Raw genomic sequence first — 25,743 nt, 5'->3', positions numbered from 1 at the left:
TGTTTGAATTAGTTCAGCCTCAGTGTGTATTTGAGGCCGTAGGTCTAAAACCTGTTAGCTCATTATATTGGATTTATCTCGAATTGCTCTTTTGAATTGCCTTTTGCCAAGTAGGAAAACACTTCTTGGCCAGTTTAAATTAAGAAGTCTATACCTATATGCACACTCTGCTGAAAGTCTAATTGGACCACGGCTTGGGTATCAGAATTATAGATTGCAATTACTGTTGGCTTTTTTCTGGCCACCCGGGATCCCTCTGAAACCAAATCACATATGCACACACTGATCACATAATACAGAGCCTTAAAATTTACAGGCTTTAGAATCATAACCAAAGCTCTCTGGGTGGTGATTTTTTGGCCATTGCCCCCATTGACACTACTTCACAGACCCCATCTATGGATTGGAGCTCTCGGCACTACGGGAGTCAAACGTTTCGCCATCATCCTCCAAACAAGCTTCTCATAGAGCTTGTATGCGGCGTTTCCTTCCTTCACCATTAACCACTATTAACTTTTCTATGCTTGCAACTGAGTGTTGCCAGGGCTGCATCTAATTTGCTCAATGACGTGTTAATTTGGTGCTATTTCCATGTCATTACAAGTTTCAGTGAGAATGTTTCTCCACATAAGCAGAAGGCCAATTAATCATCTGATTTCTGCTGTGGCCTGGGGAACGTTTAGCAGCTGCTAACAGGAGCTTTTACACTGCTTGGATAGATAGCTTGGGGAAAAATATAGAGCTAAGGAAAAGCCTGTCACATTAGTCAGAGTACACGTTTCAAATGTTCTCCGTCCACACTGGGTTTCCAGAAGTTGTCTGTATATACGCTCAAAGATCTGTACTCTTTAATCTCAGAGAGAAATGTGAAAAATATGTCAAAGTAAATAGCAGGCACAACGCTTGTGTAATATGGGTGTCATAATTGGATTGTTCAAGGTTAATGAAATGCTTAACTGTTACTACCGACTAAACAAATTATATTATTTTAAATGTCTTTGTTTTCTCATCTGCATTATAATATTTATTTATCCTCTTGAAAGAACATTTTTAAAAATCAGCTTTTACTAGATTAAAATTCAATTTTCATGGTAGACGAATAGCTAGAATCAGTTTTTCAATGTATCTAGATTAATGTGAAAGTCTGTTGTAAGGGCTGTTTTACTGTGTCAAATGTTCTTCCTCTATGCAATTATAGGGGTGCGCAGGTGCAGGCCAACAAGGTGACAGCTGGGGTGAAGAAGTACGACCTTAGCAAGTGGAAGTATGCTGAACTGCGAGACGCCATTAACACCTCCTGTGGTAAGAACAATGTCTCCCCATGAGGTGACCCGGGATCTTTCTGCTCATTTGAGCAATTCATTTTTAGAAGCATTTAATGTGAAGATGGGAAACCACATATTTTGAAGATGGAAATTAGCATGTAATATTTTGGAGATGAACATTAGAATTTAATATTTTAAATATGGGAATTAACATGTAGGGGCGGTTTCCCGGACAGGGATTATCTTAAACCAGGACTAGCCTTAGTTTAATTAGGAAATATAACTTGATTTAACAAACATGCCTTACTAAAAACATTACTTGTGTGCTTTTTGAGGCAAAACAAAGGGCACTGATGTATTTTAAGGTACCGGTATGTCAGTATAAGTTGTTTTCAGTTTGGACAGCTCTGACATTTATTTTAGTCTAGGACTAGTCTAATCCCTGTCCGGAAAAAACCGTCTAATAATATTTTAGAATTGGAAATTAACATGTAATTTTTGAAGACAGGAATTAGCATGTAATATTTTGGAGATGGAAATTAGCATGTACAATTTTGGAGATGGGAATTAGCATTTAATATTCTAGAAATCGGCATTAGCATGTCATATTTTGGAGATGGAAATTAGCATTTAATATTGGATATGAGAATAAGCATGTAATATTTTGGAGATGAGAATTAGCATGTAATATTTTGGAGATGAGAATTAGCATGTCATATTTTGGAGATGAGAATTAGCATGTCATATTTTGGAGATGAGAATTAGCATGTCATATTTTGGAGATGAGAATTAACATGTCATATTTTGGAGATGAGAATTAGCATGTCATATTTTGGAGATGAGAATTAACATGTCATATTTTGGAGATGAGAATTAGCATGTCATATTTTGGAGATGAGAATTTGCATGTCATATTTTGGAGATGAGAATTAGCATGTCATATTTTGGAGATGAGAATTTGCATGTCATATTTTGGAGATGAGAATTAGCATGTCATATTTTGGAGATGAGAATTAGCATGTCATATTTTGGAGATGAGAATTAGCATGTCATATTTTGGAGATGAGAATTAGCATGTCATATTTTGGAGATGAGAATTAGCATGTCATATTTTGGAGATGAGAATTAGCATGTCATATTTTGGAGATGAGAATTAACATGTCATATTTTGGAGATGAGAATTAGCATGTCATATTTTGGAGATGAGAATTAGCATGTCATATTTTGGAGATGAGAATTAGCATGTCATATTTTGGAGATGAGAATTAACATGTCATATTTTGGAGATGAGAATTAGCATGTCATATTTTGGAGATGAGAATTTGCATGTCATATTTTGGAGATGAGAATTTGCATTTCATATTTTGGAGATGAGAATTTGCATTTCATATTTTGGAGATGAGAATTAGCATGTCATATTTTGGAGATGAGAATTAGCATGTCATATTTTGGAGATGAGAATTAGCATGTCATATTTTGGAGATGAGAATTAGCATGTCATATTTTGGAGATGAGAATTAGCATGTCATATTTTGGAGATGAGAATTAGCATGTAATATTTTGGAGATGAGAATTAGCATGTACGATTTTGGAGATGAAACTAGCATGTAAAAACTAACCAGCTCAGCCACCTTTTTAAGTAGATGATGATTTAATTCACATTATATATTATTTTATGTAATTAAATTGCAATCTTCTTCCCGAGTCTAAAACGACCATTTATTAAACTATTCATTAGAGGTGATTCCTTATGAAATCTTTGTATTTATAACATCAGAAGTATGAACATTGCACATGTATTAAATTACATGGCTTTTGTTTACACATTAACAACACTTTTTGTTTTCAGAATCTTGGTCTGTGTAAGGTATTGATAAGGAAGTAGGAAAGATATTAAGATACGTACTAAGAATCCTCAATACCAACTAATAATAATAGTAGAAAATGTGTCAAAGTCTATCAAAAAGGACTGTGATGAGAATGTCTCAATGCCTAATAATTTTTAAAAAATTATGTTCTTAATGTCAAAGAAGTTTCTTTCACTTGATTTTAAAGTGAAAATGACCTGATCACGTTTCTGACAGGTTTGGAGAGATTCGCTTTAATACTCATTTCACACATGTAGAAGGTGAAAAATGATCTCTAGTTATGACTGGTTTTTGTTCAGAAACGTTGGCTAAAATTATACGTGGGCCGCAGGGTCACAAATACAATTTAACCTACTTGAAATGTTTGCATGTACTTTATAAGGCTAAGACACAAATGCAAGGCCTTTTTCTAACTTCTAATACTTTATTCCATTTATTCACTGCAAAAACAGTGTACATACATTTAAAATGCATTGGTATTTGGTATGTCATCCGGTTGCTTGAAAAATAGCATAAACTCCATGTTTAAACCAGCATGCTCGTGTAAGCTTCTGACAATTTGTGATCCTGTCTGTAAAATCCAATCTAGTCTCATAGTATCATCTTATTTTGAGATGAGTTTGATTTCAATCATTGATTTCACATTGAGTTCAATCTTTGACATGACCTCACTCACTCAGTATCAAAGCTATCAAGGTTATATTTTTACAGAATGTTTGTTACATTATGTCGGATAATTTTTAATTGGTTTTCACAGACTGGGTCACATTTGTATACGGTTTTAACATGGTCAATATGAAGTAGCATGTGTGTTATACATCATAGCATTTCTTCAGCCCTATTACAGTTTAACTTAAATTTTTAAACCCAGATTGTGATTGTGTTCGGTCTCACACTTTTCGCATGAACAAATTTGCACACAAGGAAATGTCTGGGTTACGTATGTAACCATGGTTTCCTGAGAAAGAAATGAGACGCTGCGTCATGAAATGACACTTTGGGAATTCGCACGCTGCTGGCATGTTCCCAAGTGTCATTTCATGACGCAGCATTGAAGTTCCCTCGAAAGGGAAAGCATGTTGTATAAATCTCATTATGCATAACAGTGCAATACTCAATCTTTGATATCTCACCCCTTTAGATATAGATCTGCTGGCAGCATGCCGAGAGGAATTTCATCGTCGTCTGAAGGTGTACCACGCCTGGAAATCAAAGAACAAGAAAAGAAACACAGATACAGAGATGAGAGCTCCTAAATCGGTCACTGACTATGGTAAGATATGACCTGCTCAGAATACATCAGAATAGACAATCTAATGGTGTAAATGTAATGGTAAAATACTTTAGGAAAAATTAAAGGGTGGAAACAACACATTAGTGTCTCTCTCTCTCTCTCTCTCTCTCTCTCTCTCCCCCCCTCCCTCTGTGCTGCACAGTTCTTCAAGGTTGAACTTTTTTGTTTGTTCTCGGTCTCAAAAGCCTTGCGGCACACATTCACACAAAGTTTTCTGATTAGCGTTAGCATTGTAATGCACATAATGCAGACAGCTAGAACAATATCTCAAGGTGCTAAGTAGCATTTCAAGGGAGTCAAACCTCTCATTTATTTCGGCGCTAAAATGGCACGTCGTTCGCCTTGTGCTTTCTAAGTGTTTGCTCGTGCAGAACAAACAGGAGATTTAGAGTTGTGTGACCTCTAGGTTTTCTTCAAACTTTTCCGTCTCTCTTGTTTTCAAATCCTCAGATGTATCTTACCTTCAAATGCTGTTTGAGTGTTTGTATCAGCTGTACTGGGCTTATGCCGCTTCTCTCTTTGAAATGAAATCAGGCGTCTAGCTTTACAGTCAGTATTGAAGTGCATGAAAGTTCACTGAGAACTTTCTTACATGAAGCCGTTCTCTGTATTTGTTTGATCTTTAGGGATGATAGGTGATATGCACTGATTTATGACTTCACATTTATTGTGTTTGATATGTATTTCATACATATAATGTATAAATAGTTTGTACATATCCAGAGAATTTAAGTAGCAGAGGGGTGCTTGCTAAGGCAAACATCACTATTATTTTGGCTTTTACGTGGACAATGGATTTGAACTTCGGTTTGTGCAAACAAAGCACCATTTGTGCTAAGGGCATGAATGATATGGCTTGTTGAGAGTAGTCTATTACCTTTTATTTGATCAGACTTGCCGTATTGGGCGTGCAAGACAATAAAACAGGCAAACAAATACCACTGGCCTACAATGAAATAGGGACCCTGGCCATATAGTGATGGGAGTACATTTGGTACCCAGTCTGTGAAAATCAATCTAAAGTCATCCTACATAAACGTGAAGAAAATTCTGTGAAAATATAACCTTGATATTTTTAATATTAAGGTCAATTCAAATATAGAAATCAATGTAATATCAATAAATTAAATCAAACTTTGTTGCTAGTTATACCGTCTGTACAGTAAATGCCCTAGCAACATAAATTTCATTTTAAACTTAATTTAATCATGTTGAACTGGTGTATTGAATTACGTAGATCCAACAACGTAAAAAAATCATTTTAAGAAAACTTAATTCTACCGAGCCCTTAAGGTGACATTGGAGTAAAAAAATCTAAAGTTTAGTTTCATGTGCTTACGTGAAACTTTCATGTGCTCACGTGAAACCTTCATGTGCAGAATTTTTTTCTAAGTTTAGTTTTGCATGCTCACGTGAAACTATTGCGTGCGCACATGAAACTAAACTTTATTTAATTTTTGGTCCATGCCCCCTTTAGGGGCTCCGTATAATTCAATAATGTGCAATCGTTTTTTTTTCAGTTTTCACTGAAAAAAGCTTAAAAACGTAAGCCTTAAAATGTTGAGTTAATTCAACTTAAAAATATTAGTTGACAACTTTTTTTCTGTGTTTTTGTTGTGAAACAATTTTTACACAATTTTTTGAGGCAACTAATATGTTTAAGTTGAATGAACTTAAAATTTTAAGGCAACCAGTTAACTTAACCAGTTAAACATTTTTTTACAGTGTAGCAACCACATAGTTGCCATATCAGCCATATCACCCTGTAGCCCAAGCAGGGCCGGCCCTGGCCAATTTGCTGCCCTAGGCAAGATTTCACCTGGTGCCCTTTAGAATCACAATTGTGTTCCAATCATTTTGTTCATAAACTTACACAGAAAAAAAATGCACAGCTTTGTCTAGTTTTTCTTAATTTTGAAAATATTTTGGAAACACACACAAACACACACGCACGCACGCACGCACGCACACATACACACAATACCCTGTCACTCAGGCATTTGATCTTGACATTGTCACTGAAGCGGCAGTTTAAAATATAAACCCAGAATTCAGCGAATGTCAAGAACAAAAAAAACGGAAACATAAATCAGACCGAGGCGCGGGATTTAAATTACGTTACACGGACCATGTTTAAATTTCAATGTTTCTGCACAGAAATACCAACTTTATCTGGTATTAATAAGCTGCACATTGGAGTGCTGGCTGCTCCCCACGGTGCTGAAGACGCGTGATGGCACTATGCACAGATATTTACGTGCAATCTATTGATAATTCTTGATCTAAAATAACGAAATTATAGCTTTTAAATGGAAGAAAAAAAAAAATTTTGTGAAGAGATTTTTTTTTAAAGTTTAAAAGTGCACAACTCTTCTCAAGGGGAAGAAAGCTATACTTTCCCCTTTCGTGCAACCTATCGGAAACGCAGATGAGTTTGGTTAGTAAAATAATGAAATTATAGATTTAAGTACAAAATAATATTTATATAAAGAGAAATATTGAAATTAAAAACTGCAAAACTCTTCTTAAGTGGAAGTAATAAAGTAAAATAACGAATAATAATTATATAATAACGAATAATAGTTTCCAATAGGTTGCACGTAAATATCTGTGCATGTGCCACCAGTACTCCGTCTGAGCGCGTCTTCAGCACCGCGGCCAGCACTCCAATGCGCAGCTTATTAATACCAAACAAAGTGAACAAGTTGGTATTTCTGTGTAGAAACATTGAAATTTAAACATGGTCTGTGTAACATTATGTAAATTCCGCGTCTCTGTCTGATTGTTGTTTCCGTTCTGATCTTTTTCTTGACGTTCGCTGAATTCTGGGTTTATATTTTAAACTGCCGCTTCAGTGCAGTATAACCACAGAGCTATTTAACAAGCACGATCTTCCGAGATTATATGCTACTAATAATTCATTAATAACTGCTGTTTTCTTGTGCAAAATTAAATATTTATAGTTAAATGTTTATATACATATATTAAAAAAATAATAATTTGGGCGCACGGACGCCCCAAGGGGTCGGCGGCGCCCTTAGCATTTGCCTATTCCGCCTATGCCCAGGGCCGGCCCTGAGCCCAAGACTGGTTGCCCACTGAAGCTAGTGTTGAGCCTGGTCAGTACTTGAATGGGAGACCTCCTGGGACAACTACTGTAGGTTGCTGCTGGTAGAGGTGTTAGTAAGACCAGCAGGGGTGTTCAGCCTGTGGTCTGTGTGGGTCTTAACACCCCAGTATAGTGATGGGGACACTATACCGTCAAAAAAGTCAGATGAGGTGTTAAACCGAAGTCCTGACTCTCTGTGGTCGTTAAAAATCCCAGGATGTCTTTTGAAAAAGAGTAGGGGTGTGCCCCAGCATCCTGGCCAAACTTGCCTATGGGCCTACTAACCATCCCCTCATATCTTATTGGCTATATCACTCTGTCTCCTCTCCACTAATGGCGCTTTTCCATTGCATAGTACCCAAAGGTTTGGGTCGGGCTTACTTTAGGGGGCTTTTCCACTGGGTGCATTATGTAGTACCCGATACTTTTTTTAGTACCACCTCGGTTGGAGTTCCAAGCGACCCGAGCTGAGACCAAAACGTGACGCAAAAACACTGTAGATCACTAATTGGTTTAAGAGAATCGTCACTATTAGCGTCATCGCTATAATGAAAAAGATTAGCTTTACCTCCAAGCTTTTGCACTGTCTTGAGTAAGCCTGTTGTCATCTGTGCATTGCTGTAAGTTCCCAAACTCCCTTTTAGCGATGAGAAACATCCACAGTATGAGAATCAGGAACACCATAACAGTTACGCCTATAATCCTTCCCACTCTAAAGTGTTACTAAACTCGATGGAAAAGCTAACCAAGCCAAAGTGAGCTAACCCGACCTAAACCATGGGGTACTATGCAATGGAAAAGCCCTATAATAAGCTGGTGTGTGGTGGGCATTCTGGCGCAATATGGCGGCAGTCATAAATGTAACGAATTATTATTTTTATAGTTGTCCTTATTGCTTACAGAGCATTGTTAAAGCGATACTCCAGCCAAATTTTTAAATTACCCCATTATGTACTCTTCCTCAGATAATCCGAGATACATATGTCCATCATCTTTCAGACGAACACATTTGGAGTTATTTTAGTAAATGTCCTTGCTGTTTCCAAGCTTATACTGGGAGAATAAAGGGATCAGCGAAAAATTTCTGACTTTGAAGCCCCCAAAAAGTGCCTCCATCATTCACAGAAGTAATCCACACGGCTCCAAATAGTTATGTAAGGTGTTTTGTGGGTAATTAATGCGATATTGTAAGAAAAATATCAACATTTTAAACTTTATAAAATATAATAACTGGCTTATAAAGACGCCAACTTGGACTCACGCAATTCACAAGAGTCACTGCGCAATGTACCCATGGCAATGAACACTCACTACGATAAAACTCTCTACGAGTCCAAGATGGCGCCGTTACCAGAAACTAGTTAATACAGTTTAGAAAGTTTGAAATCTGGATATTTTCTTACAAAATTGCATTGATCACCCGCAGAAGACCTTTATTAACTCATCAGAGCTGTGTGAATTACTTCTGTAAAGGATGAATGCACTTTTTTGTGGTTTAAAGTCTGAAATTGATCCCTGTTTTTTTACCGTTATAAAGCTTGGAAAGGCAAGGACATTTACTAAAATAACTCCAAATGTGTTCTTCTTAAATATGATTGACATGTGTATCTCAGATTGCTTGAGGGGGAGTAAATCATGGGGTCATTTTAATATTTGGCTGGAATATCCCTTTAAGCATTGCCCAACCCCAAGCATAATGGCAAGCACCATCTAATATAATGTAATTGTAGATAATGTATAATAGTATAATTGATTGTTATGTCGCTTCAGCCGAACAGAACCCTGCTCCTCCAGTCCCAGCCCGACAGCAAGAGACCGCAATGAACCGACAGCAGCGTTACTTCCGCATTCCGTTCATCAGACCCGCAGACCAATACAAAGACCCACAGAACAAGAAGAAGGGCTGGTGGTATGCCCACTTTGATGGTCCCTGGATTGCCAGGCAGATGGAGCTCCATCCAGACAAGCAGCCCATCCTTTTGGTAGCAGGTACTGGACGACACCACAGGCGCTGCCAGTGTAGCTTTCTTCCTTATTGACTAATACTTTAATAATGCAATCACAGGTTTAATTCCTGTTAAACCCACAAAGTGATGAAATTTAAAATGCTTGCATTCCAAGTCGCTTAAGTACACTCACCTAAAGGATTATTAGGAATACCTGTTCAATTTCTCATTAATGCAATTATCTAATCTACCAATCACATGGCAGTTGCTTCAATGCATTTAGGGATGTGGTCCTGGACAAGACAATCTCCTGAACTCCAAACTGAATGTCAGAATGGGAAAGAAAGGTCATTTAAGCAATTTTGAGCGTGGCATGGATGTTGGTGCCAGACGGGCCGGTCTGAGTATTTCACAATCTGCTCAGTTACTGGGATTTTCACGCACAACCATTTCTAGGGTTTACAAAGAATGGTGTGAAAAGGGAAAAACATGCAGTCCTGTGGGCGAAAATGCCTTGTTGATGCTAGAGGTTAGACGAGAATGGGCCGACTGATCCAACCTGATAAAAGAGCAACTTTGACTGAAAAAAACGCTCATTACAATCGAGGTATGCAGCAAAGCATTTGTGAAGCCACAACACGCACAACCTTGAGGCGGATGGGCTACAACAGCAGAAGACCCCACTGGGTACCACTCATCTCCACTACAAATAGGAAAAAGAGGATACAATTTGCATGAGCTCACCAAAATTGTACAGTTGAAGACTGGAAAAATGTTGCCTGGTCTGATGAGTCTCGATTTGTGTTGAGACATTCAGATGGTAGAGTCAGAATTTGGCGTAAACAGAATGAGAACATGGATTCATCATGCCTTGTTACCACTGTGCAGGCTGGTAGTGGTGGTGTAATGGTGTTGGGGATGTTTTCTTGGCACACTTTAGGCCCCTTAGTGCCAATTGGGCATCATTTAAATGCCACGGCCTACCTGAGCATTGTTTCAGACCATATCCATCCCTTTATGACCACCATGTACCCACCATGTCACAAAGCTCAAATCAGTTTTTTAAATTGGTTTCTTGAACATTACAATGAGTTCACTGTACTAAAATGGCCCCCACAGTCACCAGATCTCAAACCAATATAGCATCTTTGGGATGTGGTGGAACGGGAGCTTTGTGTCCTGGATGTGCATCCCACAAATCTCCATCAACTGCAAGATGCTATCCTATCAATATGCGTTCAGCACCTTGTTGAATCAATGCCATGTAGAATTAAGGCAGTTCTGAAGGCTAAAGGGGGTCAAACACAGTATTAGTATGGTGTTCCTAATAATCCTTTAGGTGAGTGTATATAAGATAAGGCAATGATTCTCTCCCACTGCGCACAATGAATTCTTATTCACAAGATAAATTCCCCCTCCTCTGATGTGGCTACCGGAAGATATTACTGTTATCTGCAGATGTGTACTTTATATGTATGTTTACTGTGTATTCAGGCGTAACATTTTATCTTTTGCTGATCCAGGTAAGGACGACATGGAGATGTGCGAGCTGAGTCTGGAAGAAACCGGGCTTACGCGAAAACGCGGAGCGGAAATCCTCCCCCGTCAGTTCGAGGAAATATGGGAGCGCTGTGGCGGAATCCAATACCTGAGAAGCGCTATCGAAAGCAAACAAGCCCGACCCACCTACGCCACCGCCATGCTCCAGAATCTTCTCAAGTGATGATCACACCTTTTCCCTTATTGGTTCACACTCTCCGTGCACACGTAGATGGTAAAGTAGCTAAAAATGAAGGGCTTTTCATCTCTGTGGGCTTTTAGAAGCTTTTAATCCTGCTGTGCAATTCCAGTGAACACAACTACTGTCCACTTTACTGTTTGTTTGTAGTTTGTTATTCATTTGCCGTGAACTTGAATACCAGTTTTCACAAAAATCTGAGCCTTGCTCGAACTTGTCGCTCAGTGATGCCTTAAAGATTGTCATATTTATTTCATCTCATTAGTTATTAGAATACACTGTTAGAAAAAAATAGTCAAAATATGTGCAGTACCCTTAAAAAATGTTTTTTTTTTCAACAAGAGGTTCTAATCTGAACTCTTTAGGTACAAAGGTGTACTTTTTGAAAGGGTACCGCCCCAGTGACGGCTGGGATACAACTTTTGACCATTTTTTTCTGACAGTGTGCCACACTTACGTAACCCTGCACATAAATCTGAAATATTTACCAATATTCTTTATTAAAGGATTCGTTTTGATGCCTAGTGATAGATAGTTTTGTAAAACTGGCTTTGGTCTTGTTAGTTAAAGGTGTGTACTGTACTTATTATTATTATTATTATTTATTTTAAGTTTCTATTAAAGTGCCCCAAAAAGTGTGAACACACATTGCTTTGTTTAGTGTAGCATCATGACCAGAGTTGTGGCTAGAAGGGATACAGTAAATGCCAAAATCTCCTGTGCTGTTTTGTCCTAATCCTACCCCAAAACCTAACCCTAAACCCAACTTGTCATGAGATTTAGGCTGTAGCTGTATCCCATCTATCCAGAAATGCTGTTTTCATCCTTATCCTATCCCTAAACCCAATTTCTGCGATTTTTCCTTTATACATTCTAGCCCTGACCAGTCCATCATAGCAACCCTGGCTCATCCAATAATGTGATCGTTGGTGGGGCTTTGGGTTTGACCAATGGCAGATGGGGGTGTTCAGGAAAGCTGTATTTTTGCAGTTCTGTTTGACGTTGCTAGTGGCGCACGAATGACACACTCAACCAGCAAGTTAAAATTCTATCATAAGACTTAATTGGTCATTATTGCAGAGCAACATTCATTATAAAGTTAGTTAAAGTAACTATAAGTCAATCAGAGCTTAATGGTAAGGGCTAATGAGGAACATGCACTGGAATACATTACGTTGCCCTTTCGATAGCAACTTTTTGTCTCACCTTTGTAAACGCAGTAATGGACGATGCCGTACAAGATAATGAAAGCGTCTCTACCTAGAAAAAACATAGTTCGTAATTGCCTTTACGTATATTTGATTATGAATTCTGTTTGATGGTGCATTTCAAAGCAGCTTCATAAAGGAATAGCTGTCGTGCATGGTTACACTCTTGAAATTTTATACTTAAATCATGGTTATATATTTAGGGGGAAAAACGTTTCTTTTATTTTTGGTGAAGTGATGATGTCACTAAAGTTTTGCTGTGAATTCTGTGGGTAGGTGTGGTAGATTTACTCTTTTATTTTTACAGTTATTTATATACAAATTCATGGAAATGTTCTGGTGTGTGTTGTTATGCGGTTCTCTGCCTCTGTCTTGTCTCATTTTGCTCATAACTTCCCAAAGAACAGCAATAATGGACGCAGCAAGCACATTCATTTGAAGATGTGGCGTAGACCAAATTGCTGCATTTGATTAATTTGCAATCATTATCCAGCCTTTGTTTATTCATATGCTGATGTTTTTCTCTATTTACATCTATTCTGCCCTTTCTAACTGAACTAGTGTCATCTCAAACTAGCAGTTCATGAATATTATAATTGTTAATTATTTGTTTCTTGTCTCTCAGTTTATCTTTAATGTGTTCGGGTTAATAACGCTGTGTTTTTTTCATTTTGGACTGGAAACTGTTGCTCCAATCGCTTTGCTAGACCAGAATAAACACAGTCTACAAAAGGTGTGCATGTGTACTGTGTAGATTTTTCACATGTTTGTTGATGTACTGTAAGAGAGAGAAAGGCTCTGACTGTTCATTATAGTCAATATGATTCATTATGGCACACAACTTAAGGGGGGTACGTAATTTAAAAAAAAACTTTGGATAAGGGAGTCAGGCCGACTATCAAAACACACTTGTAGCCAATCAGCAGTAAGGTGCGTATATACTAACCGTCATTGTTGCCTTGGTTGCGTATGTGTGGGGCGGGTCTAAAAAAGAAGGTCCAGATTCTATTGAGGTAGGGGCGTGTTTGTTTAGATGATTTAAAATGTTAACATTGGCTTTCAGAGATCATGCACCCCGCCTTTAATATAGTCTTTATAGTCGTTCATCAAAATTTGCTCTGGTGTCTTTGATAACATCTCACCCTCTTGTTTTTTAAAGCTCTCACCTCAAACTACAACTTCACTAAATTTAACTTTTCACGCGGCTGGTGTGAACACACAGTAAAAATATGTACGATCAGGCTGGTATCTCAGTACATGCTAATTTAAAATAATTATATTAGAGTTATTAACAGGTTTGTCCATTTTTGACCCAACTATGGTTTGAAACTTGTTTAGTATAACTGGGATGGAAAATAACGATATCTTAAAATATTATTAATTTATGCAAATCATGATTTTGCTCCAATGATTAGTAAGTATGTGAAGTTACAATATCTGCAACAGAAATAAACCACCTTTTCTGTTTAATATATAAAACAAGGAAATAATTCCCATTCATCTGCAAGTATTCTTGTCTGCTATTGGTGAAAAAACATGTAACTAATTTATGATCTATACTTAAAAGGACAGTTAACCCAAAAATGAAAATTCTGTCATCATTTACTTACTCTCATGTTGTTACAAACTGTATAATATCTTTCTTTGTTCTGATGAACACGAAGGAAGATATTTTGAGGAATGTTTGTAAACAAACCAATCAGAAGCTCCATTGACTTCCATAGTAGGGAAAAGAATACTGGATTCTTATTCCCTATGTCAATGGGGCTTCTGACCGGTTTATTTACAAACATTCCTGAAATATTGATGACAGAATTTTCATTTTTGAGTGAACTATCCCTTTAACATACTGTTGACATGTAAATACATGAAATAATTTAAATAATCATCAGAAGAATTTACAGAATACACTGTGAAAAGTTGGATCTCCTTAAAAAGGACTGTAATTGGTATCGCCTAAAAAGTTTTTTCAACTTACATTTTATTTATATTATCCGATTTCCGATTTTACAATACCTTTGGTGTGTAAGTGTGTATTATTATATTTACTTCATCTGCCTATTGACGTGGACACGACAATCATTATCATAATTCCGCCCACTTCTGACCACAGCCTGTATATGTATTCATATTTAAAGAATTTACTACTAACTATTTAAAGGGAAACTCCACTATTTTGAAAATATGCTCATTTTCCAGCTCCCCTAGAGTTAAACATTTGATTTTTATCGTTTTGGAATCCATTCAGCTGATCTCTGGATCTGGCGCTAGCACTTTTAGCATAACTTAGCATAATCCATAGAATCTGATAAATCCATTAGCATTGCGTCTAAAAAAAATTATACCAAAAACACAAAACAACATTTTTTACCAATAAAAATAGGTGCCCTTTAGGTGCCAACTTTTTATAGTGTACTTACATTCATTCTTTGTATTTGGGACACAAAAATCTAGTTTTGCATTTAAGATATCACCCAGTGTATCAATTTGTAAATACCTCATTGTGAGGGAACAAGGGTTCAGTACATCCAACACATGTACAATAAATCAATATTAAAACTGATCTAAATAATAAAGTCACAAAGACCCCATCTCTGGAGGTCTCCCTGGGGTCCCAACTGGTCTTTGAGTGGTCTCTGAATGAGCCAAACACTCACTACCAATGGATACAAAACAGCTTTTTGTTTGCTTTGAATAGCACTGAAGAGCTTTGGTGCCGCGTCCGGACATCATAAAACAGTCACTTCAAAGCCTTCACTATCAGGACTTCTCAGCAGACAGCAAGAAGGCCTCTTGGCCATCCGCCATGCCTGTAAAAGAACATAACAAATACAGCATGGTCATTAAAAACCAAACAAAACATGACACACACACACTTACAATAATCATGCTTAATAATAATATAATGCAGCATAGTAAGTAGCCTGTAAGACCACAATACTTTAAGAATAAAACGTCCTTTCAGAAACGCTATTCAAAAAAGGTGTACATTTGTAGTATAAAAAATCTAAAGAAAATACTTTCATATACTGTTTTTTTTTATAAATAAAAAATCTATATATAATTTTACACAATATTTGAAGGAGGCTGTTCTGTATTGTGCACCATGCTAATGTCAGAATCAACATTGTATTGGATAACACATCATTAGACAGGTCACTTATTAAGTAAGCTTATTGATTTGTTAACACTTTATATTAGGCTACGACCCGCAATGTACCGCGTAATTAAACTGTATTTACAGCGTACCTATTTGTAACAACAACAGAGTACTTATACGTATAAGGGAACAATATGTCAAGTTTGGGGTGATATAGTGGTGAAAATATGGAAAGTTATACATTATTTATAGTATTTTATTACTACAGGGTACCTATTGTAATATTACGTGACTTTTTGAAATTATGTATTGATCTTTTATGATTTTATTATGAATCATATTCGCTACTTACCTGATGAAAGTGTGTTGTATACAGTCGATATACGAGCCACATCGGCAAATAAATATAACAGCACATCACTTTTATTTTAGTAGCCTATATTACTAATATGATTTTAATAGCAAAAAAATAGCAACTTATTCCCTATTTATCAGATAACTGTAACATTTGCGACATATTTAACGTGTTGCTTTGCAATCGGAAATGCTTGACTCTGAAACTCTTGTTAAAAACGTTGTATTACATAAATAATATATTTTAAGTATATACACTAAAGTATGAATTAAATGCAATATTTTTGGCACACTGAATGCACGTTAAATGTAATTAATTTCAAATATATCATATATTAAGTTGAAATCAAATTTAATAAGTTGCCATTAAGAGTGATTTTTTTGGAACAACTTAATTGTTACTTTATTACAACTTTATATCTACTTTCATAATTGCTTCTGGTGTTTTAAAAATATACTTAAAGTGCACTGTTCAATCTACTGACAAGCAATTAATGTAAAAGTAAAAATAAATATAAATATATTGTCAGTGTGTAAATGTCAACAATAAGTATATTGGAGTATACTGCATAAGCAAATGTATTGCAGCTTAGAGAGAAAATACATTTCAAATGCATTAATGCACACAGTATATTATAGACTTAACACATTTAAAATGCAATAAATAATTATTTCCCATGTTTTCCAATACAATTATTATTTTATTTCTACCCAGTCTCACAAAGTTTCGTGATATAGTCACGTGGGTTTTTTCTTTTTTCGTGCTATTATCACGAAGTTTCGTGTTTTTTTCGTGATCGTATAACGAATTACTGTTTTCGTGTGATTATCACGTATTGGTTACTCAACTGCTTTTTCCTATTTTTAAACCATTGTCGCTTTTAGGGTTAGATTTGGTGCTTGCATTAGAATGTCACTTTATATATTGGTGTATACTATTTTTTCTGATTTATTATTTTTATATGTCGCCTGGCTTTAGGGTTAGAGTTGGGTTTGGTTAGGGATGTCATTTTATGTAAATCTAACCCTAAACCGAAGCGACAATGGTAAGAAATTAGGACAAAACAGTTGAGTAACCAATACGTGATAATCACACGAAAACAGGAATTCGTTATACGATCACGAAAAAAACGCGAAAATTCGTGATAATAGCACGAAAAAAACCCAATTATTTTAAACACTATAAAATCATAATTATTTAAAATGTATGTTTAAGTAAAACTTAAGTAAACATTTTTAAAAAGTGCATTTAAATGTGTTTAGAAATATTATCATGAAAGTGTACTTTCTTTAAGTAAAACTTAATAAGACATTATAACAAAGTGCATTAGTAAAAAGTGCACTTAATTGTGTTAATAAATAGTGTCATTATATTACATTTAAGTACACTTAAGTGGTTTTTAATTTAATTTTATTATATTATCAGCAAGTGCTCAAAAAGCTTCTCAAAAAGTATACTCTTATTATTTTAAACAAAAAGTATGCTTTCACTACACTTAATCACACTTATTTTTCACAAGGGATGACAAAGCAGCACGCTATTTGTTCCTTTTTAATGGGTGTTATAATTGGTAGAATAAAACTTTGCAAGTGTAAATACAAGTATTTAACCAAATGTAATTTATGCAATGTCAAACCAGAATGAAACAACAGCAGCTCGCGCTGAAGCAAAAGACGACTACATGCGTATTGCGCAGGTGTACAGCGCGCGCGTCTGGATGAGGTTTGCTGCCTGGAACGCGATCCTGAGGTGAACTTTCTTTAAGAGGGTTTAAAAACTTTCTACACTGTGGAGTACGTGTACGGCTGCGAGTGATGTGAGCAGGATCCGCACGCTGGATAAGGTAACTGGTACAGAGCCAATGTCTTTATGTTTTATAGCCTATTAAGCTTATGACCTGTATAATTGAACCATTCTGCTAGAGGACAACAGAGAAGAGAATTACGTTCACAAATCTTTTAGTCACAAAAGGTCACAATTTCACGAATACACAAATGCCAAATGCAAGGTGATAAATCATAAGTGTGAGACGCGATCAGGTTGGGTGGTGATGGAGTAATATTTAAGTTATCACAAATTTTAACACAGTATATTGATGCTTTAATGTTGCCTCTGTACGGAGTAAAATCTCTCTAAATAATAATATTTTGTTCATAACACATAAGAATTGGGCCGTCCCCACACCGCAGGGGTGTCCAGTAGCCTACACCAACGGATGGTACAGGCTGAGGTGTTGATGGGAAAGATTAATCATCTTGACAGGATAAATCACGCTGTCTTGATTATTTACTTTTCGATCAACTCATCAAATTGCTTGTTTTTACCCCAGCAGCTTTCACCAAAGTCACACGTATTGCCTGCTGTCAAGAATTAGCCATCTTACCTCATTATATGTAACACACTGATGGAAGTCAAGCATTTCTGATGCTAACTTTTCTGATCTTCCGCTGTAGAGTTGTCTGGGGATCTGGGAAGGGAATAAAAGAGTGCCATCAATCTTGAACAATTTTCAGTGTTGACATGCCATGCAAAGCAGAGAGGGGTTTGGCACTAAATGGTAATGCAGACTGTCAATAGGCCTACTTTGAAGAAGAAAACATCTGGTGCAGGAAAAATGTTGATTATCATTCATAATATCATTAGTTTGGACAACTACAGATGCACTGATCTAAATGAGATGCAAAGCCCATATAGCCAATTATTTCAAGTAGGAAAATAATGCCTTTATGTTAAGTAAATAAATAAACATTAGCATAATTTTCATTGTCTTTATGCTTGTTTGTTTATAACCATTACAGACATTTATAAGTTTGCATTTCAATTAACTTGGTCTACAAAATTTGGAAAATTATCAACCACCGTGATAAAATGTGTTAATTCTTAAATATTTTGATTAGATAAAATTGAAAACAGGCGTTAAAGGTGCTGGGTGGCTAAAGTTTTCAAAATATTTCACAAAAAGATTTATAATATACACAAACAAGGTGCCTGACGATGATGTCTTGTAGAACAAAGAAAAAGGTACCATATGAAAGTTAATTTATCTTTAATTTGAGATTAAATATTATTACCTAACTATAACTTATTGGTATTTTATTGCAGAGTATGTCTTGGACGGATCTGTGAATAATTACATTCAGTGGTTTGTAAAATTGTCATGTGATATTTTAAAAATGATCATGTGATATTTTCCCTCAGAAATAATTTAATCCGTTTTTTTGTAAAGTTATTTTATTGATATCAATAAAAAGAAAAAAAATATGATTGGTATGGCACCATTTTCGTTGCTATATCAAATTTTTGCCGAAAAGATATGAGCCATAATCACAGAAAATGAATTATTTTGATGCAATTTTTACCTGAAGCTAAGTCTTGGAAACTGGAGCCAATTAAATGGGGTAAAAATTCAGTCATCATTTACTCACCCTCATTTACTCACACTCTAAAAACAAACGGTGCTATATAGCACCAAAAGTGGTTCTTTGCTCGTAATCATAGAAGAACCGTTTTTTAGTGCCATATAGCACCGGTGAAGCACCAGTGAAGCACCTGTGTAGAACCATATAGTGCCATGTAGAACCATATTTGGTGCTATAGTGGTTCTATATGGCCCCTATATGGTTCTACACAGGTGCTATATGGCACTAAAAACGGTTCTTCTATGATTACGATCCAAAGCAACAGTTTTGGTTCTATATAGCACCGTTTGTTTTTTTAGAGTGCACCCTTAGCTATTTTTTATTTAAATAAACACAAGATATTATAATAAATAAAGCTGTTGTAACGATTGACTTCCATATTAGGAAAACAAATATGATGGAAGTATTGTGATAAACGATGAAGAAGATATTTTGATAAATGATGGTGAGCACACAGTTGATGGTACCCACTGAATTCCATATTTGTTTTTCCTACTATGGAAGTCAATTTCAATAAGCTGTGTTCTTACCATCATTTGTCAAAATATCTTCTGTGTTCAACAGAAAAAAAATTCATACTGGTTCAGAACAACATGAGGATGAGAAAATCATGCAGAATTTTACACATTTTACACTCAGGACTTAATTTACTTTTATTACTGGCACAATTCTGGAAAGTTTTAGCTACTTTTATTTCCAAGGTTTTCTTCTTGTAGATCAGTGACTTAACCGATAACCTGGAGGGCTAACTCACCATGAATTCCCTTTGAAATTTCTTCAATGGCTTTAAAAAAACTTTAAGATAAAGTGAGACTTCCTTGATTTGAATGTTATCAAATGAGATGTTCGTTTTAAAACCATGAGTGTATCTAACAGGTAAAGTCCTATCTGCTCAAGTTGCAGCTTTTTAGCATTTTATAGGAACAGTTTACCCCAAACTAAAAAGTCTGTAATTGATTTTTTATTGTGGTCTCACACTAAACTATTGTATAACTTTAGAAGATGACAAATGTATTGTACAGGTCGTGAAAACCACAGTGAACCAATTACTAAACAATAAAATTGTTATTTTTTGGGGTGAACATGCATCCGAAAGCACAACAGTTTTAAAATTTACATCTGGGGTTCGACTGTGTAATTTCTTTTGTAGAACAAAGCAGCCTGTTCAGGTAAATATTAATCACAGTTTACCCATTAAATTTACTTTTAAAGCCCCCTAAAAATTCTTCTTCCTAAAAGAATTTCTGCCTCTAAAATACTCTTTTATATAAACAAATCTATTATATTACAGGACTGTATGTTTTGTTGTGTGTACTGATGCTCTTGAGTCTTTAATTTCTTCTTCATAAAGAACAATTCATCAAAAGTATATAACATTTTTGCTGAATTTACAGATGTTACCTGTTTTTTGCATTATTATAACCATTTTTAGGCCTTCCACTGAAAAAAAGTGATTCATTGAATTTAATCAATTTTTTTAAGGTAAGTGGTTGCAATCAATTTATTTAAGCTACATTTAAACAAAAAAAAAAAATAGTAACGTAAAATAAAATATAAAACTTTTGTATAAATGTAGCTTAAATAAATTGATTGCAACCACTTACCTTAAAAAAAATATTAAATTCAGTGAATAATTTTTTTCAGTGTAGGGATGCAAAGTGATTAATCGCAACTAATCGTTTGCAGAATAAAAAAATTATACACATGCATGTATAATTTTAAGAAAAAAAATCTATTTATATATTAAGTATATAATTAAATTATATTAAAATATAAATGTATATACACTGAAAAAAAATGATTCATTGAATTTAATCAATTTTTTTAAGGTAAGTGGTTGCAATCAATTTATTTAAGCTACATTTAAACAAAAAAGTTTAGTAAAGTAAAATAAAATATAAAACTTTTGTTTACATGTAGCTTAAAAAATTGATTGCAACCACTTACCTTAAAAAAAATATTAAATTCAATGAATAATTTTTTTCAGTGTAGGGATGCAAAGTGATTAATCGCAACTAATCGTTTGCAGAATAAAAAAATTATACACATGCATGTATAATTTTAAGAAAAAAAATCTATTTATATATTTAGTATATAATTAAATTATATTAAAATATAAATGTATATACACTGAAAAAAAATGATTCATTTAATTTAATCAATTTTTTTAAGGTAAGTGGTTGCAATCAATTTATTTAAGCTACATTTAAACAAAAAAGATTAGTAAAGTAAAATAAAATATACAACTTTTGTTTACATGTAGCTTAAATAAATTGATTGCAACCACTTACCTTAAAAAAATTGATTAAATTCAATGAGTCATTTTTTTCAGTGTACACATATATAAATATTTCTTAAATATATACTTGCATCTGTGTGTATTGATAAAGTTTTTTATTTACATCATATACAGTATGTTTGTGTACTGTGTAAAATAATTATTTTGCAAACAATTAGTCGCAATTAATTGTTTTGCAGCCCTACCTTACAATTTTGCTGACTTCCAGAAATTTGCCCTCATTCTCAATGGCGGCTGGTGACTTCTTTTTTTGAGGGCGCACAATACGAAGTTCGTAACAACATGTATGTAGCCCGTCATGTGTGTGGTTCATAATTTCAAAATATGTGTTTGGTGCATCAAGTGAACCTGTGTGCATCACGTGTCTTGTCAAAATAAGTGCCTGCTGCAGACGCGTCTGGGTTTTATGATAAAAGAGACGCTCACGTTTGCCAGATACTCACATATTCTCATGCGTAAGCACAGTTTACTGTTAATGGAGTGTCCTTGGTGTATTTTGTGAACGTGAGCGTCTCTTTTATCATAAACAGTTTTGAGATGTGTGCAGCAGGCACTTATTTTGACAAAACACGTGATGCACATGGTTCACATGACGCAACAAACACATTATTTAAAAACACGAGCCACACACATGACACTCCGAACACATATTTTGAATTTGCGCCCCTTGGAAGAGCAATCACGAGCCGCCACTGCTCATTCTCTACATTAGTCAGTCAAATAACATGTAAAATAAATCACACATAAAAAATGTTGGGTTATTTTCAACCAATGGCTGGGTCAAAAAGGGACAAACCCAACCACTGAGTTAAATTAACCCTGAAAATGTTTATATTTGACTCAACCATGGGTTGCAACAACCCAGCATGGGTTAATTTATAATCCAACAGATGGGTTTGTCCCTATTCAGATACTGTCCAATTACTGTTTGTCTTTTTAACAAAAAAAATATAACAGTGTTTTATAATCTGGACCCTATAAATGTTATAAAATATTTTGCATCCAAAAAGTGCATGTGCTTTATTTAAAACAAATGCTGCACGGTTTCACTTTTTATCTAATGGAAACACATTTGAAAGTGTCCTAAAAGTGTCTTAAGTGACCAACTGTGCTGTTTAACCAGGCTTGACTATGTTGGCATGACAAATAAAACCACTGTGAAATTAGAAGTAAAAGTTAGTCGGTATGCTCCCTAAAGTCCACAATAAAGGACATAGGTATGATTTGATCAGAAGCTGATATGGATGTTAGTACAGATCTTGGCTGTACACTTTACCTCGATGCTAAGCTGTATACTTTCAAGTGATCGAAATGTGCCTTGGCCTGAGTGATGTAAGGAGCCTGAGTCAGAGCTCATTGGACAGAGGATGCTCGACACATGTGTTAAGACCCCATCATCATTCTCAAAAACTGGATTTATTCTCAAAGTATTGCCAAAGGAGAATGGCGATTCTGAATGCCTATAATGCAAAGAGATCAAGTCTTAACACCTTTGTGTTTAAAACAGCCCACACCACTGCAAATCCAAATCTAAAGTAAAGGAAACGTAAAAAAGCCCTTCTTACACAAGTGACATGGTCTTTCTGGTCCGTATACATTTCTTGTTAATGAAAATCAAGATGCCTATCACAGCACAAACCACTGAGAGGCTTCCCACCAGGCAGGCTATGAAAAGAAGAGGGTCAACTGGCACTGACACCATCTCATTGCAGCGTTCTCCGTGATAGTGCCAGTACTGACCGATATGACATCTAAAAGTGGGTAAGAGAAAAACGGTTAGGATCACCTAAAATTGTAGAGGTTTCTAATGATATAAAACCTGGAAAAATCATTTTAAAGTTGACATTTTAGAAAGTTAAGAAATCTTGAAAGTCCAAGTAGCGAGTCAGGGAAATATTAAAGAGTTTGAAAAAAACTGTTACGTATTGAGTTAAGTGTTAAGTGTTGGTGTCCATTAAAGTCCATTAAAATGAGAAAAATCCTGCAATGTTTTCCTCAAAAAACATACTTTCTTCTCGACTGAACAAAGAAAGACATCAACATTTTGGATGACATGGTGGTGAGTAAATTATCTGGATTTTTCTTTTTAGAAAATGGAATATTCCTTTAAGGGGTCTAAAATAAGGAAAAGAGACTTTTAAAACAGGTTATTATAACTGAAAGACATGTGTAGCATATTTTTTTACTTGAGTGCAATAAATGTTTTTGTCGAAAAAAAGAGAGAATTGTTTGAGAGAATCGTGATCTCATTTCCCATGGGAAAAATCGTTATTCACATTTTTGCAAGAATCATGCAGCCCTACTGTAAAGCCATTGAATGAATGGGCTAAGGCTTTATCCATGTCCTGTCTGGTTTGACAAATTACGTACGATAGACTTTGATATCACCATTAAGAGGTGATATTAACATACCTGCAGGTAGCACCGTGCCCTGGTATGATTTCACACTGCCCTCCGTTCAGGCAGTATTCTGGTTGCAGGTCACATATGCTGGTGCAGGGAAGGCCATCCACAGTGCTGTAGCCCGGATCACAGAGACACTCTGCCTCCGTGCTTAGCGTGTTCACCACGCAGCGGGAGAATTCGTTACATGCCATAAATTTACATGGATCTGCGTCATCTGCTGGCCATAAAAATGAACATTAATTGGTTTTTAAATACTTCGAGCCAGATAGAGACTGCGTCCGAAAGCTTAGGCAGCTGATTGCCTTTCTGTCTTATAAGGCAATGACTTCAGTGGCACTCCCTATACATTCATAGGTAGTGAAATGAAATATAAACAGAGATTATCTTTGTGATAACTAATCACATATTTGAAAACTACAATACAAATTTCTTGCTAAAAATTGTGTAAAAAGTGAAAATGTAACTTTATTTACACTAAATTTGTGCTCCAGGTGCTTTCTTGGCCGCATTTTACTTTATTTTTACTCGACCAGGCTCGACCAATCACATTCCCTGCGCATGCCCACGCATAGAATTGTGTGACAAGAGGATGAATGTATCTCAGGAGACAGGAAGTAAACCAAACATTGGATTCGGATGTGCCTTGACGCCTTCCTGCCTTGGAATGCTGCTTCTGAAGGCAGCGTTTTAGAGCTTTCGGACGCAGCCAGAGAAAGACTAACAGACTTAACACGGGCATGATGATCCTTTTATGTTAATGTAAATTACTACTATTATTTACGCTACATTCACACGGGACAGAAGCGTTAACCATGACGGAAGGCTTGTCTGAAGTGTGGCCAACAGTCAATCACAGTGGACACAATACATGCTCCGGTCTTCCATAAACGTAATTGGCTGGCTCTGCCTAGGTTATTTGCATAAGGCGATCTGATTGGCTGACGCACACGTTGCCGCTTGAAAAGTTGAGAAATGTTTAATTTGTGCCGCGAGGCAGTGACGCGGTGCAGACGGATCCACAATTCAGTTCGGCAACGCATGACGTCACCCATTGAAAGTGAATGGGGAACGTTAACCCTTAGGCCCCGTGTGAACGTACCGCTAATGTTCTTAATTGGAGCGCTTGTAATCAGTGCCCATCCCTACCTGCTCCCACATCCACCGACTGGGAGTCAAGTTTCATATCCAGCTTCGTAGACGCGGCATTGCAGAAGTCCTCCAGCAAGCAGTGCACCCTCTCCGTAGCATTGTAGGGAACAGGTTTAGTTAATTTCATCTTGCTGTTTACCACCACACTGCCATTCCTGAAGTTCAGGATCTCAAGCTCCTTAAATCCAGTCAGATTGGACTGTAGATATGGGAGGAGCTGTGTGAGAGATAAAAATAAAAAGAATGAAGTGACGACTTTTTCTTTCGTCAACGCTGACTGGTTTGGTGCCTAAATGTAATGCAGCTTAGATGCAAAGCTTTCTGGGATTGTCAATTGTAAAGCAATTCTCGTCGATAGCTCGAGTTCTGAGACGGGAAGATTTCAGCTGGTGTCTGTCTCTCATCCTATTACAATATGCAAAACCTTTTCAATGCTCATTTCACTCCTCCCGAGGAGGGCCAGTAAGAGATAAAGGCGGTTGTTTGGGAGAAATAGGGCGTAGCAGCTCAGTCATCCATCTTTGCTCAAGATTTCAAGAGCCTGATTGCAGCAGTCAAGTGAAAGACAGAAGACTTAGAGAGCTTGA

At 36.0% G+C, this 25,743-nt stretch overlaps 2 protein-coding genes across 4 annotated transcripts in view; one reads left to right on the top strand and one right to left on the bottom strand.

Moving 5' to 3' along the window:
* Window positions 1–13,191, top strand: part of LOC141362539 (unconventional myosin-VI-like) — an 84,948-nt gene extending 71,757 nt beyond the window's left edge. The window contains exons 28-31 of the mRNA XM_073864772.1: window positions 1,199–1,302; window positions 4,275–4,406; window positions 9,307–9,525; window positions 11,006–13,191. Coding sequence (XP_073720873.1) covers window positions 1,199–1,302; window positions 4,275–4,406; window positions 9,307–9,525; window positions 11,006–11,205 — 655 coding nt within the window. The 3' untranslated portion in view covers window positions 11,206–13,191. The remainder of the gene's footprint in view (window positions 1–1,198; window positions 1,303–4,274; window positions 4,407–9,306; window positions 9,526–11,005) is intronic.
* Window positions 13,192–15,079: 1,888 nt separating this feature from the next.
* LOC141362572 (interphotoreceptor matrix proteoglycan 1-like) overlaps window positions 15,080–25,743 on the bottom strand; it is a 36,449-nt gene continuing 25,785 nt past the window's right edge. The window contains exons 13-18 of one of the 3 annotated variants that reach the window (XM_073864844.1): window positions 25,154–25,373; window positions 24,014–24,224; window positions 23,167–23,352; window positions 22,878–23,061; window positions 18,267–18,350; window positions 15,080–15,238 (exon numbers count right to left, since the gene is read on the bottom strand). In XM_073864844.1, coding sequence (XP_073720945.1) covers window positions 15,158–15,238; window positions 18,267–18,350; window positions 22,878–23,061; window positions 23,167–23,352; window positions 24,014–24,224; window positions 25,154–25,373 — 966 coding nt within the window. In that variant the 3' untranslated portion in view covers window positions 15,080–15,157. Of the gene's footprint in view, window positions 15,239–18,266; window positions 18,351–22,597; window positions 23,062–23,166; window positions 23,353–24,013; window positions 24,225–25,153; window positions 25,374–25,743 lie in introns of those variants that run through there. The other 2 variants (XM_073864843.1, XM_073864842.1) reach the window with 2 other exon arrangements.

The sequence above is a fragment of the Misgurnus anguillicaudatus genome, unplaced genomic scaffold (genome assembly GCF_027580225.2).
Source record: "Misgurnus anguillicaudatus unplaced genomic scaffold, ASM2758022v2 HiC_scaffold_28, whole genome shotgun sequence".
Taxonomy (NCBI): Eukaryota; Metazoa; Chordata; class Actinopteri; order Cypriniformes; family Cobitidae; genus Misgurnus; species Misgurnus anguillicaudatus.
The sequence above is the reverse complement of the archived record's forward strand: the minus strand, read 5'-3'. Positions and strand labels throughout refer to the sequence as shown.